Source organism: Monodon monoceros, unplaced genomic scaffold (assembly GCF_005190385.1).
Source record: "Monodon monoceros isolate NGI ecotype Baffin Bay Population unplaced genomic scaffold, NGI_Narwhal_1 Super_Scaffold_19, whole genome shotgun sequence".
NCBI classification, from domain to species: domain Eukaryota; kingdom Metazoa; phylum Chordata; class Mammalia; order Artiodactyla; family Monodontidae; genus Monodon; species Monodon monoceros.
Window position 1 is genome coordinate 53,884,365 of NW_021703775.1, and position 14,507 is coordinate 53,898,871.

Here is a 14,507-nt window from a genome sequence, read left to right on the forward strand (position 1 = left end):
GGGGGAGGGCCCGATGCGGCTGGTTGGTGCCCTGCCTTCCGCCCTCTGCAGTCGTCTGCGTCTTTTTTCTTTCCTTTTCGCAATTTTGAACATTTTACAAGACGAGGGGTTCGAGGCAAGTGAGAGCATCCTGCACGTCGTGGAGGAGCCCACGGGCACTTGGCGCGCTCCCTGGGGACTGCACTGGGAACCTGAAAGGTTTTTTTTATGCAGATATATTTATATTTTTATGCAGATGTATTTATAAAGACATAGGTAATTTTTTTTTCCTCCCTTGTCTCCACCGCCTTGAAAGCGAGAACTTTTGGCAAAGGACGGAGGAAGAAGCTCAGCAACATTCTGGGGGGAGGCTGGGGTGGGGTTTTTTTTAAGAAAAAAAAAAATTGAGTGCATAGCGATGGAGAAAATGTCCCGACCACTCCCACTGAATCCCACCTTTATCCCACCTCCCTACGGCGTGCTCGGGTCCTTGCTGGAGAACCCGCTGAAGCTCCCCCTTCATCACGAAGACGCATTTAGTAAAGATAAAGGAAAAGAAGCTGGATGATGAGAGTAAGAGCCCGACGGTCCCCCAGTCAGCATTCTTGGGACCCACCTTATGGGACAAAACCCTCCCCTATGACGGAGATACTTTCCAGGTGGAATACATGGACCTGGAGGAGTTTTTGTCGGAAAATGGCATTCCCCCCAGCCCGTCTCAGCATGACCACAGCCCTCACCCTCCCGGGCCGCAGCCGGCTTCCTCAGCTGCCCCCTCCGTCATGGACCTCAGCAGTCGGACCTCTGCACCCATTCACTCTGGCATCCCATCCCCAAACTGCATGCAAAGCCCCATCAGACCAGACCAGCTGTTGCCAGCCAACCGCAATACTCCGAGCCCCATTGACCCTGACACTATCCAGGTCCCGGTGGGCTATGAGCCAGACCCGGCCGACCTTGCCCTCTCCAGCATCCCCGGGCAGGAAATGTTTGACCCTCGCAAACCCAAGTTCTCTGAGGACGAACTGAAGCCACAGCCCGTGATTAAGAAAGCTCGCAAAGTCTTCATCCCAGATGATCTGAAGAGCACTGGAGGAAAAAGTCCCCAGCAGATTTAAGTCACTGCTGTCATCCAATACCTCAGATTACCTTCAGTGATGCAGAATCATAAAATGTCCAGGTTTTGGGACTTCCGTGGTGGCGCAATGATTAAGAATCCACCTGCAGGGACTTCCCTGCTGGCGCAGTGGTTAAGAATCTGTCAGCCAATGCAGGGAACACGGGTTCAAGCCCTGGTCCGGGAAGGTCCCACATGCTGCAGAGCAACTAAGCCTGTGCGCCAGAACTACTGAGTCTGTGCTCTGGAGCCCGCGAGCCACAACTACTGAGCCCGTGCGCCCGAGAGCCCATGCTCTGCAACAAGAGAAGCCACCGCGATGAGAAGCCTGCACACCGCAAAGAAGAGTACTAGCCTCTGCTCGCTGTGACTAGAAAAGTCTGAGCGCAGCAATGAAGACCCAACGCAGCCAAAAAAAAAAAAAAAGAATCCGCCTGCCAATGCAGGGGACACAGGTTCAAGCCCTGGCTGGGGAAGATCCCACATGCCACAGAGCAACTAATAAGCCCGTGTGCCACAACTACTGAGCCTGCGCTCTAGAGACTGCGAACCACAACTACTGAAGCCCGCGTGCCTACAGCCTATGCTCTGCAATGAGAAAAGCCACCGCAATGAGAAGCCCCCTCACCGCACGGAAGAGTAGCCCCCGCTCACCACAACTAGAGAAAGCCCATGCGCAGCAACAAAGACACAACGCAGCTGAAAATAAATAAATAAATTTATTTTAAAAATAAAATAAATAAAAAATAAAGAGACTGTGTAGGGAGATGCCTAAATCAATTGGTTTCTGGAGTTGGTCTTTATTTCCCTGGGGCACCAAGATCTAATACTGATGTCCCAATAGCTTTCTCAGACATTTGTGCCTGCTCTTTGGATGAATGAGTCAAACCTCTGCTGAGGAAGAACTGTTTCTCAGGGACCAATTCCCTCCCTCTGCTGTCTTCCCTTTCCTTTCCCAAGCATCTACCCTTCCTGCCAAAATTGGGACCCAGCTATCAAGTCAGAGGTTCACTTTCTTTCTCAGAGGTTCACCTTCTACGTCACTGAGAATGGGAATACACAGGGATAGGTTGGTTAAAAAGGTTTCCTGTAATGACCCTTGCAGGTAAACAGAGACACTTACTGAGGAGGCCAGGGCTGGCTCTCACAGTTGACGGCCCTTGCATAACTACCACGGACTTCAGTCACTCTTCTAAGACCTCCCTATTGCTGAGAGGGTCTCAAACCTAGACCTCTTACAGGCTCACACACTAGCATTTTCCTCAGGGGTCAGGACAAGACTATTCTCTGGAAGAAACTGTGATATTTATTAGTAAACCCAGCAATGGTCCCAGGGGTGGCCAATCTGGCATCCTTCCAGAATGTGTCAAAACACCAAGCTGTTGATTATTCACACCTAAGGTACTTGGGCCTGTCTTCCTCCACAACCCCCGCTCCTATGGCTTCACAGTGTGAGAGAACATCCGCTGCCCTCAGAAGACGCTTCAGCAGTCCTTAAACTCTCCAGATACATTAGATAAGCTTCTATAATTGCTTCACATTCAACAAACTCTGAGCCATAATGATCCATTATAAAAACTGAAAAAAACTTGAAAGGGGCTTTCCCTGGTGGCGCAGTGGTTAAGCATCTGCCTGCCAATGCAGGGGACACAGGTTCGAGCCCTGGTCCGGGAAGCTCCCACATGCCGCGGAGCAACTAAGCCTGTGTGCCACAACTACTGAAGCCCGCGTGCCTAGAGCCCGTGCTCCACAACAAGAGAAGCCACCGCAATAAGAAGCCCACGCACCGCAACGAAGAGGAGCCCCCGCTCACCGCAACTAGAGAAAGCCCGCGTGCAGCAACAAAGACCCAACACAGCCAAAAATAAAAAAAATAATAATAAATAAATTTATTAAAAAAAACAAAACTCCAAGGTACTTTGATATATTTAATCAGGTTATAACATTATACCTTGGGACAGGAGACCAGTGGTGAGTCCAGGGGCACTCAATGTTCTTCCATAAAAAATGGTTTAGTCTTCTGAAATGACATAAAAATTTTGACAGAAGGCAGCCTGGGCCGAAGCATGCCGAGAAGCACCGTCAGCCGCTCCTGGCAGTCTATTTTTATTGGGATTTGTGAAGACAGCAGATGCATTCCCAGAGCTCTCTCACTGGTACAATGGCCCTCACCACCGCCCATTTCCCAGGGTGGGAAACAAACAGTTGGAGCTGCTGAATCACTGATTTCAGAAACAAGTCATCAAAAGGACAGTCTTCACACACCAGATTATAATATTATACTTAGAGGCATCCACATTAGATACCCTCTTCATGGTATAAAGACATTGAGAAATGATGTTACTCAATGCACAAAACGAATAAGAAAAATAACGACCTGCAGTACACTCACATACCGCAGGGGAAATAAGCCAGAGGAGAGCAGATTAAAAAGAAGTTTATTGTACAATTCATCAACTTCCTCGCTCAGATGACCTGACTCTGTCCCACTGAAAACTCACCTCTCTTCTGAGCCTGTTCCTTTGGTTTTCCTGACACACTGAGTCCTGCTTCAGCAGTACCCTTGGAACGAAAGCCATGCCATCTCAGAGAAAGGTTAAGAGCACCCCCAGCTGATGCTCCCTTGGTCTGTTATCACTACACAGCAGAAGCTATTCTCAAGGGTCCCCATTTGATAAAGATGGAGACATAGCAGGAAGTCCCCTCGTCCCTGTGCAGTGCAATGGAAGATCTGCTGATTGACCAAAACTCAAGCATCTTGACAGCGGGTGGGGAGGGGATCCCAGGCATCTCCTTAGGGGGTCAGGACAGGGTGAGAGATGCCTGTACAGCCCCTCTGCCCCTCTCATCTCTGGAGTCTTTTCTGACCCAGGCTTCACTCTGAAAAAGATTTCGCTGCCTCGGGTGGATGGTGTTCCATCCCCTTTGCCATAGGGTCTCTAATCACAGGAACCTACAGGAAGCTGAATGAGCCCTCTTTATAAACCTAATTTTGTCTTTAATATTCTTCTAAATAACTTAAGGGCAATTTTTCTTTATAGATACTGTCCCCTTTTATGTGCAAATATACATTGGAACATACCGATTTACCTTCAAGCAAATCCAAGAGTCATTTTTTTGAGAATCATACCTTTAGGCAAGAAATCAATGTAATTATAAGGAAAGTATTGACATTTTATTTATATACAATTCACATATGACTAAAAAAACTTTGGTTGATATTGTAACAATTTTCAAAATAGAACATTAACAATAGTTCTTCTTTAAAGGAGGGGATGGAATCTTAACACTTAATGAACACCTACTATGTGTCAGAGTCAATGCTGGGAATATCATATAATTTAATTGAAACACATCTCACCTTTAAGTGATTGTGGCTTTTCTCTATTTCTTTTTTCTCCCCTCTCTCTGACACTAATATAGCTCCTATCCCCTAAGTTCCAGAAAAAGGAGGGGGTACGATATGGTCAGAGGAGCTTCACAGAGGCAGGAGATGGAGGTGACGGCTTTGATTAGACAATAATGGCTTACACTTCCCAGTCTGAGCAAAGAAAAATTGCTCTACACTCCTCTCCATATTTGCAGACACAAACCCATCTCCGATACACAGAAACACCTCCCAGGTACATGCTGTACTCAACACACAGATCAGGGATGCTTATTTACCCAGTGGAAACAACCTTAGACTTGGAGTTTATATCTCATCTCTGCTACTTGCTAGCAGTGTGACTTTGGGCAAATCCCTTCATCTCTTTGAGCTTCAGATTTTTTCATTATTAAAATGCAGGTTATAACACCTACCTCACAAAGTGTTTGGAAGATCAAGTGGTGTAAAGTAGGTGAAAATTTTTAATCATTATAACAACACCGTTAAGGCAAATGAAATCTGTACTTTACAGAAGAGGGGAAAAAAAAAAAAGGTTAAGGAAACCAAGTGATTTACCCAAAGCCACATAGGAAATAATCAGAGAAGCCAGCAATTAATCCCTTCTGACTCTGAACAGTCAGATGTGCTTTTTTCCATGGCACAGACAAATTCCATCTCCCCTGCTGCCCTCCCTTTTGGGCTCTCAGACATGGAAAGTAATGCCTCTTCTATCCCCACTGATCTCAGGGCCTTCTCTCTTCACAGCCACCTGGTGTTAGCCAAAGTCAGCCAAATGTGGTAGATACTTGGTTGGCTGGCATTAGGAATGTCATCAAAGCATCTGTAAGTCAGAAAAGGAGACAGGATTTGGAAAGCATGTGGCACACCACTGGACCTACAGCCTGACAGGAAAGGCTGAAAGTAGGGGGACTGATACGGATCTGGGTAAGTCTACATTGACTCCAAAAAATGAGGCTTCTTATGTATGCAGGTTTTGTTTTTTACCCTTGGAATTTAAGCTCCATTCACAGAGGCCTGTGTGTGGCTGGGTGCCACAGGTTAAGAGGACACAGAGTGCTGACTTCCAGCCCCCAGTCATACCAGGTGCCACAGGTTAAGAGGACACAGAGTGCTGACTTCCAGCCCCCAGTCATACCAGGGCCTTTAAAGGACCAGGGCCAGGGCCAGGTGAAAGACAGTGACTTTCAGAAGATAAGAAGGAGCTGTCCATCTTTTTTTTTTTTTTTTTTTTAAATGTCAGGTAAAATCCTTTCTACCAGCAGAAATCCAGAGACTCTCTTCCCATTATGAAGAACCTCCAACTGAGGGTGGAGGCTGAGCAAAGGGGGCAAGCTGCTAAGGGGACAGGAAGCCCTAAAGCTGAGAGACCTGGATATTCCAGTACAATCAGGCTTTGCTTCCAGTTAGATGAGCTCTGCCCACCAACATCCTGTTTGGTGTGCTCACCTGTCTGACATGCTGATAATGACAGCAGTGCTACCGGTTTTATTATTGGATCACACAGGGCAAAGCTCTTCCATGAATTTGTACCTATCAATTCCAGTGTATAATGGTATTAACTCTCCCATGAAAACTCACTATTAGCCTAACATTTTTTTCTAGTACTTTGAGTTCACCTTGGAAACTCACGTTAGTCAGGATCTTATATCCTGAGGAAACAAGAAACAGATGAATTATCCCAAGGAAAAGGTCCACAGGGAATACACAAATGGGGACACTTTCTAAAATATGTGTTTCTGTTCCACTTTTGCCTCTCAGCTCCACGTCCATCCACTTAAACTCAGCTTTGCAATTCTGGGTGGGGTTGGGACTCCGTAAATCCATTTCAGGTCTGCCAGCCAGATCCCTGTTGCACCAGCAGGGGGTGCCCGAGGGCACCTACAAGGCAAGAGGCTTGCTCCTTCCTGCTCCTGCCAGCATCACCCCGAGGAGCAGCAGCAGTGTGTGTCGGTCCCCAGCTTGTCTTCACACTCCCAGAAGCAGCCGCATCACACTTTCTGAGTGATGCCAGCACCGACAGAGCAGCGCCCTTTCCTCAAGGGTCTGAGTTCCAGCTCCTTGGGCTTCTAGCTGTGATAACCCCAACTTGTCCCTTTTGCTCTCGCAGCTCTAGTGATGGTGGCTGTTTCCTGTCCCCCAGCCCATGCTCCCCATTTACCTATTCTGTTCTTCAATATCTGTCATATTGATTTCTGATATTACAAGAGCTGTTAAAATAACTTACGTAGTTTCTACCTTGCTGACTGATACAGCACGTTTGAGAGCCTCAACTTCATTTACAACAGTGGTTAAAAGAGCAGACTCTGGGGCTTCCCTGGTGGCGCAGTGGTTGAGAATCTGCCTGCCAATGCAGGGGGCACGGGTTCGAGCCCTGGTCTGGGAAGATCCCACATGCCACGGAGCAACTAGGCCTGTGAGCCACAACTACTGAGCCTGCGTGTCTGGAGCTTGTGCTCCGCAACAAGAGAGGCCGCGACAGTGAGAGGCCCGCGCACCGCGATGAAGAGTGGCCCCTGCTCGCTGCAACTAGAGAAAGCCCTTGCACAGAAATGAAGACCCAACACAGTCAAAAATAAATAAATTAAAAAAAAAAAAAAAAAAAGAGCAGACTCTGAAATCAGTCACACCTGGATGGGAACCCCAACCCATTTATGGAGTACTTGGTAACTCTGGAAGAGTTAATTCACCTCTCTGGGTCTCATTTTTCTTAATCACTTTCATTTATTCAACTAACATTTACTGAGCACCCCCCAAGTTCCAGGCACTGTGCCAGGCAGTAGAGATACCATGTTATGCAAAACAGTTAAGTCCCCTGACCTGAAACCTTCTGTCAACGGAATCAGATGAGATAATGCAGGTAAGGCACATGTCATCAGCCTTCCTCTCTGTACCATGACAGGGGAGCAAAGACAAATGGGTTTTGAAAAAAGTGTAACATCTAGGTCTCTTCAGAAAATGAGACAAGTGTCTGTTCCTCAACAAGGCTGAAGGATTCAGTCAACATAACACCAGGGATTCGTTGTGTGCCCTGTCCATTCCTCCTGTTCAGAGCAGAGAAGCAATGACCTCGCAAAAGTATTCATTCAGAAGGAAATGGGACAAACAGCCCTAGAGAGGAAACACTACATAATGGCATTTTTTAGAAATTCCAAAGAGACAGGTTCCTGTGATACAAGGAAAGAACAAAAGGAGCTGCAATGCAGGAGTAGGACTGGGGCCCAGAATGACCATGACCATGGGGTGTGAGTGGAGAAAGATAGTAGAAAGCTGCTGTTCCAGCATCAGTCACAGCGAGAGTCTTTTTACCATAAAGAATATATAAATATCAAATAAACCAGAACTTACTTTCTGCAGTAGGACTATATACCTAGACAGTCCAGGGAGGTGATAAGATGGAAAAGAAAGATTCTTTATTCCATTTAAGTCTGAACCTAAAGGTCCCACGCTGTGGGCAAGGAAAAGCTGGAAAGAAATCCAATCTCCACAGTTTGACACAATCCTTCCTTGGACTTCTTCTGACTAGACATCAGGCATATTGAGGCAAGGATGGCCGATGTTCTCATTAGCAAGGAAGTATTTCTGCAAAACTACTGTGTAGCTAAATTCTTGAAAGCACAGTGCCTGGAACTTGGTGGGTGCTCAATAAACGCTGGTTGAATAAATGAAAGTGATTAAGAAAAATAAGACCTAGAGAGGAGAATTAAATCTACAACACACTGATATCCTATAAATGCAAACTAAACTCTTCACCCTCAATTTTTTATTCATTTTGACATCACCATAACTATCAAAAGTCATACTGAAGGAAAATAACCATGGGAAATTATTACTAGAAGGTCTATTCCACATCCTTGCTCTAGGGCCTCGTTATAAATAATTTACTGTCAAGGAAGGAATTCAGAGTCCCACAAGGCATGAAAAGCCTGGAGACAGTTTTATTCATAAATAAATGCCAACATTTAAACAATCAAGACATCTTCAAACTCCAGGAGTTGAAATCAATATTGAATATTGAAATTCAATATTGAATATTGAAATCAACAATATATACTGCCTGGATGATTTGTTACACTTGTGTTTATAGTCTGAATAGGAAGATAATTCAGTTCCACCTCAAGAGCCATTATATGGCCAAGCCCAAGAGAAGCACTTTGCATAAGAGGTGATATCTCTCAGTTTTTCCATTTCAAACAAATTATCATCTCTGCATTTAAGACATCAACCATGCAATTCTTTTCATGACTTGTAGTACTCTTGAGCAATTAAGAACATTTATAAGGTGAAAGAAGTCAGGGACAAATGCCAAATTTAAAATGATCCACAGAACACTGAAGAACCCCCAGACAGCACTGCTGTCTCAGACATAAGGCGAAATAATCCCTTCTGCTCAAGAAAACATAAATGAGCAGTGAGTATGCATCACAGCAAGAGCATTATCGCCCAGAAGAGGCAACTGCTAAATACAGACTTCATTTTCAAACAAGCCTCCTAACAGGAAATGTGAACCAAAAGGTCCCTTCTGAGATGGAGAAATGTCACTTGGCAACATGTCTTCCCTGTGGCCCATGGCAGCCTTCCCTCATATCCCCCTTCCCACACAGTTCAATCAGGGCGTAGAAGAACCTGTTTGTTACACATTCCTGGATGTGGCAGACAACACTCGGGAGCAGGCAAGGGCAGAGAAGCCCGGCCTACGGGATCAGCCCCCAGAATTCCTGGGCTTACATACCATCCAGGCCATTGTGATGACTGTAGTTTCTTTTCCCCAAAATGCTCAGAGACGTGTGATTCGGGGTGGTTAGCATCCGCTTGGTAGCTGGGGTTTGTAGGCTTGGTGTAGATCGAATTACATTAGGTTTCTTCGAAGGATGGATCTCTGACAGGGGGAAGAAAGGTTTCTCAACTCAGAACATGGTATTAAAAATCTGTGTGCACTTACATCGGCTAATAGGCACACATCTTATTCTTATTTCTTAATGAGCTAAGAGCCAGTTCCTTATGAACCAGCTTATTTTCCCAAGTACTTGCATAATGAATCAACTTCAAGTGCTGTTACCATGGCTTTATTTATCAAAAGGGAGCTGGTTCTGCCCCTGCTAGCTGAAGCTCTGAGCTTCATGTTGTGAGTACAAGAAAAAAAAAAAAAGAAAAAAGCCACTTCAGAAGGTCACTTAAACATGAGATTTATGAGGGGAATAAGGCATCTGACTCTTCAAGGAATTAGAAATTCAAAGGCTATCTGGAGAGGTAGCCTTAAAGAAAACTACCCTTGTGCTCCATCAAACCAGGAACATAGATAGCATGTAGCACATCTGGTGTGTGAGAGCTTTCTGAAAAAACAGGATTCCTCCTCTGGCTCTGCAACTAGGACACAGGACCAGGGTCAATCACTCCCAGCGAAAAACAATTTGATATAGATGAAATCTGACACCAAACTCCAAATACTAGAGTTAAGAAGTAGCAGACGACGGGACTTCGCTGGTGGTCCAGTGATTTAAGACTCTGCACTTCCACTGCTGGGCTGTGGGTTTGATCCCTGGTCAGGGAACTAAGGTCCCGCGTGGCATGGCCAAAAAAAACACACAAAAAAAAAGCAGCAGAAGAAAACTTTGACAGAGGATATATCACAAAACTGTAATGTGCATGTGGTACATGTGTTTATGTGAAGTATGTAGTTGTCAGTAGATGGACAGAAATTGCAACACTGTAGCAATTGGATTTAAGGACCTCAGTCTACCAGGCAACCTCTTCTCTAAAGCTAAGCCTGCTCACTGATTCTGAGTCACTACCCAACATGCCAATCATGCACAAGCCACCCTGTCTTCCCAGGTGAGGGCCAGGATATCAGCCTTATTTACTGAAATTTAGGAAGGGCTGTTAGGAGTATTGGTCTGGTCAAAATCCTACACTTGCTGAAATTTAGGAATGGATCAGGTACTAACCAAAATACAGTGCTGATTTTTTTTTCGACATGGTATTGAAGGTTTGCCAACCTCATATTTCATCACAACCTCCATACGCTATGCTCCATGAGGACCAGAAAACCTGCCTTCCTTGATCCGATTTTCAAGCGCCTTTGTTCATCTAGTTCTCTTGGCCCTCATAAGGGGAAAAACATTCTATCTATTCAAATACTACCTATTTTTCAAGCTTGAGATCAACTATTACTTTCTTCACATAAGTTGCCCTAACTCCCATCAGAAATAACTATCCCTTCCTCCAAGTGCCCAATGCTTATTACCTGTAATTCTTTTATAGGATCTAATCCTTTGCTCAATTGTTCTTACCTGTGTGCCTTCCCTGCTAGTTGAAGATTTTTGAGGGCAAGGTTGTATTCATCTTGGTGTTCCCCAAATCACTTAGTGAAGTGTCTTGTACATAGTAAATACTCAGAAATATGTTATATAGGGAAGTGGTTCAGTTAGTAAGGACAGCACTGCTTTGGGCTTATCTGGTAGAGACAGAAACCAATTTGCCCATAGCAGGAACACATAATTACCTATGGAAATGCTGACTAATATGCAATTATATTCTATTTTTTATGATCATAAACTTTCCCTTGCAAGGTGGGAGGGGCTTCTAGGATTAGGCCCTGCAAGGGAACACAGATAGCAAACTTCAAGGATTTGATCACCATGAGCTAGGTCGTGCCTGTGATAACCATGTGATATTTTGGGGGGCTATCAAAGCAACTCTTTAGGCCCTGAGGAATAAAACAGGAAAAAAGGTGGCAAAATAACATCAAAGAAGGAGCTATGCACTTCTGAATCCTAGGATGCTCTGATGAGGACCAGATCATATACCAACTTTAAGGCTACACTTTGATTTTTAAAAGACTGGATGTCTTAAGTCTGAACACTTCACAAATATAAATCTTTCACAAATATAAGTAATAAGGTTCAATGCAACTCTGAGAACATACTTCACTTTTACTGAGAAGATGAAAAAGCAAGAATATTAGAAGCATAAAAACATGCCATTATAGCTTCTAGGTATAGTAGGAACCATTTTAGCAGTCATTATTTTGTAAATTATTTATCTTAAAACTTTCCAAAAAAAAAAGGTTATTGCCTAGTAATTTTATACTATTCCTAATTATATTTCAAAATGTAAATGGAACCATCATCTTTGGCGACTTCCAAGTTAAATAACATGATAAAAACCAGAAAGCAATACTAATGCTTTCCTTTCAAGTAACCTTAATTGGCACATTAAAACTATAAATACTGTTTAAAGGTGGGTTAAAGGCCAGTTTTATCTGGTTTTTTTTTTTAAAAAGTAAATAAACCAATCTTTCTCTATTTAAGGGGAGGGGTGAGGTGGGTTTGAAATAGTGGAAGGATCTAAATAAAAATATTAAGAATATTCATCGTTAATTTTATAATAACCTAGAATGGTGACAGATGGTAATTAGAATTATCACGGTGATCATCCTGTAATGTGTATAAATGGCAGATCACTATGTGGTGATCCTGAAACTAATATAACATTGTAAGTCAATTATACTTCAGTTAAAAAAAAAAATTCATCCTCTAATAATTTAGTGATTATTTTCCTCTTTTTGCTTAATCTGTATTTATATCCATAAATATACATTACATTTTTATTCAATGATATTTTCGGAAAAAGTAAACCTATCTATAACTCTGTATGTTTTGTGTTTTGGTAATAAAAATAAAAGTTTCTGAAATAAAATAAATTGACTATACATATGAAGGTATCCAATTGCAGCTACTTGAAAGGCTTGCATTTAATTTAGGTATGTCAATTTTGAATAGCCGATTATAAGATACAGAAATCGTTGAGTTTTTCTTCCGTTAGGAAATACCCACCTAAATACCCAATGATACATGCCAAAGGTTTCCTAGTGCTTTTGCTTTTCAGTGGACTTCCAGATAGGTCCGCATGTCTGTCTGCATCTGGGGAGAAAGAGAAACACGGAGACAACCAATGAGGGTGATTTCTCTGCCTATGCTACATACACCGCATAAATAAAATGTGCAAGTGGAAAACAGTGCAAAAAATCTGCCAGATTCCTCCATAATTTCCTTTGGGGCTTAAGAAAACCGTTTTCAGTTCTGGTTCAAATTGCTGAATGGGATTTTACCTGGAGAATACTCACTTTAAAGTCCCTTATGAATGTAGCTAACACACATCTTACATGCACATGCTTTCTTTCTGTGCATGCTCATCTGTAAAATAGCCATGGCATTTCTACATTATAGTAGAAAAGCTTCCATAAAGTATGAGGTGTTATCAGTCCTAATGGAGGATAAATCTGGCATGGAAGACAAAAATGACAAAGGCAACACACTTGACCATCCCTGACCTAGATGGAGTGGGTCTCTATGGAGGAGTCTTCATCTATCGCGATTAAATTCAATTCCATTAGATTAGAGCTTCCCAAAAGTAAAAATGGGTCATTTGGTTTTATCACTAGTTTTCTATCCTTCATATCCTACTATGATGTCATTAGTGCTGAGATTTAAAAGGTTACCTGTATGCAGACAGGTATTTCATCCAATAGTCAGAATAGTAAAGTACTGTGATGGATGTTAGTTCATAGAGGTCACATCACATTCCTCATACCCTACCATAAAACAGTTCAGAGAAAAATAAAGCACACAACACAAACACTCTCTGTGTTTTAATTTTTAAGCTCTCATTAGATGGAAGAGTAGATGTGAAACATGGCTGCCTCTCATACCAAAGAGTTAAGCAGTGGAGTCTGAAGCAACAAAAACAATGTGTATTGAAATGTTTTTTAAATTTGCAGGTACTGTCATAAAGCTTAACAGAGTAGCTTTAGCAGATATGATTCTGCTATGTTTATGCCTTTTCCCACCTTCACATTTTTGACAAAAATGTCCTATAGATTTTCTGTGGCTGAGACCACATTTCTAGGCCTACATACAGGAAATTTTCTTTGACATCCACAGGGATTCTCTGCACTATTAGCATTAAAATGTATAATTCAATCTGGAACTTCAAATGATTTAAAATTAAAAATTAACTTTTTCATTAGCTCTAGCCCTCTCAACAAGGAAACTCTTTTCCAATAACTATTAAACAGGAAAAGGTGGGAAAGCAGCATTTAAAAATATTGAAATAGACAAAGCACAAACTGCAGACAGCCTGGAATCTGAATATATATCCCAAGCACTGGCTAATTACTATGCAACCACTTGACAACTATAAATGGTCCAGTTTCTTTTCCTCCAACTCAGCTGATTTCCTTTGAGCAAAAAAAAATTACTAAGCTATGAAGCTTTTCACCTGTTATTGAATAATAGTGAAGATACAGTCAGAAATATAATAAGCATATTTTGGAGGAGTAATCTAAACAAACATTAAAAAGCAGCCCAAACCCTGCAAGGATCAAACACCTGTCAAATCACTGTGTGCTAACAGTAATAATTCCTTCCTAATATTACTAATTCACCAAAAATTCAAGTTCTGCTTAGGAAGAGGACAAGAGAAGAAATTTATTTTCTATTAATAAAATAAAGCTTGAATGAATCATCTTAGTATTTGCTCAATGTTTTGGACAAAAACCATTACTGTATTACTAGTAGTAAGATTAACTTTGCTCTTTATTCCAGTCTATAAGGCCCAAAGGAAAACTGCCAATGTGACTTCAAGTGATGAACTCCCACATGACTGTCACCTTGACAATAATCAACGTACCCATCAAAGGAGTCACCAACACAATACCCATAGACATTTCACTTTCTATTAATCTGCTTTTAATTTCTCACTAAATGAGTAGGATTAATTATGTAATGTTCCAAGTGAGAATCTACAGAGCACCTGAGTGGGAGATCAAAGCTTTTTAGAAGGATCCATATTTCATCAATCTTCATTATATTTTATAGGAAGTAGTTGGTGGCAAGAACTATCAGTCTCAACTGTGAATAAATTAGGATGAAAGGTGGGTGCTAAGACTACCGCATGACTGTTTAACATAAAAATTGCATCCATTCAGTGATTATGCCGAATATAAATAGAAAAAAATAGTTTCTG

General features: G+C 42.5%; 1 protein-coding gene and 1 pseudogene across 10 annotated transcripts in view; one reads left to right on the forward strand and one right to left on the reverse strand.

Annotated features, from left to right (window-relative positions):
- MTA3 (metastasis associated 1 family member 3) overlaps positions 1-14,507 on the reverse strand; it is a 172,934-nt gene that overhangs the window by 10,535 nt on the left and 147,892 nt on the right. For 6 of the 10 annotated variants that reach the window (XR_003794878.1, XR_003794875.1, XR_003794877.1 and 3 more), the window contains exons 15-16: positions 12,317-12,403; positions 9,214-9,360 (exon numbers count right to left, since the gene is read on the reverse strand). Coding sequence is in view for 6 of the 10 variants with exons in the window: in XM_029231778.1 (XP_029087611.1) it covers positions 9,214-9,360; positions 12,317-12,403 (234 nt within the window). In the remaining 4 variants the exon portion in view is untranslated. Of the gene's footprint in view, positions 1-4,304; positions 5,305-9,213; positions 9,361-12,316; positions 12,404-14,507 lie in introns of those variants that run through there. The other 4 variants (XM_029231780.1, XM_029231781.1, XM_029231777.1 and 1 more) reach the window with 1 other exon arrangement.
- On the forward strand, positions 339-1,228 carry LOC114900571 (annotated as a pseudogene).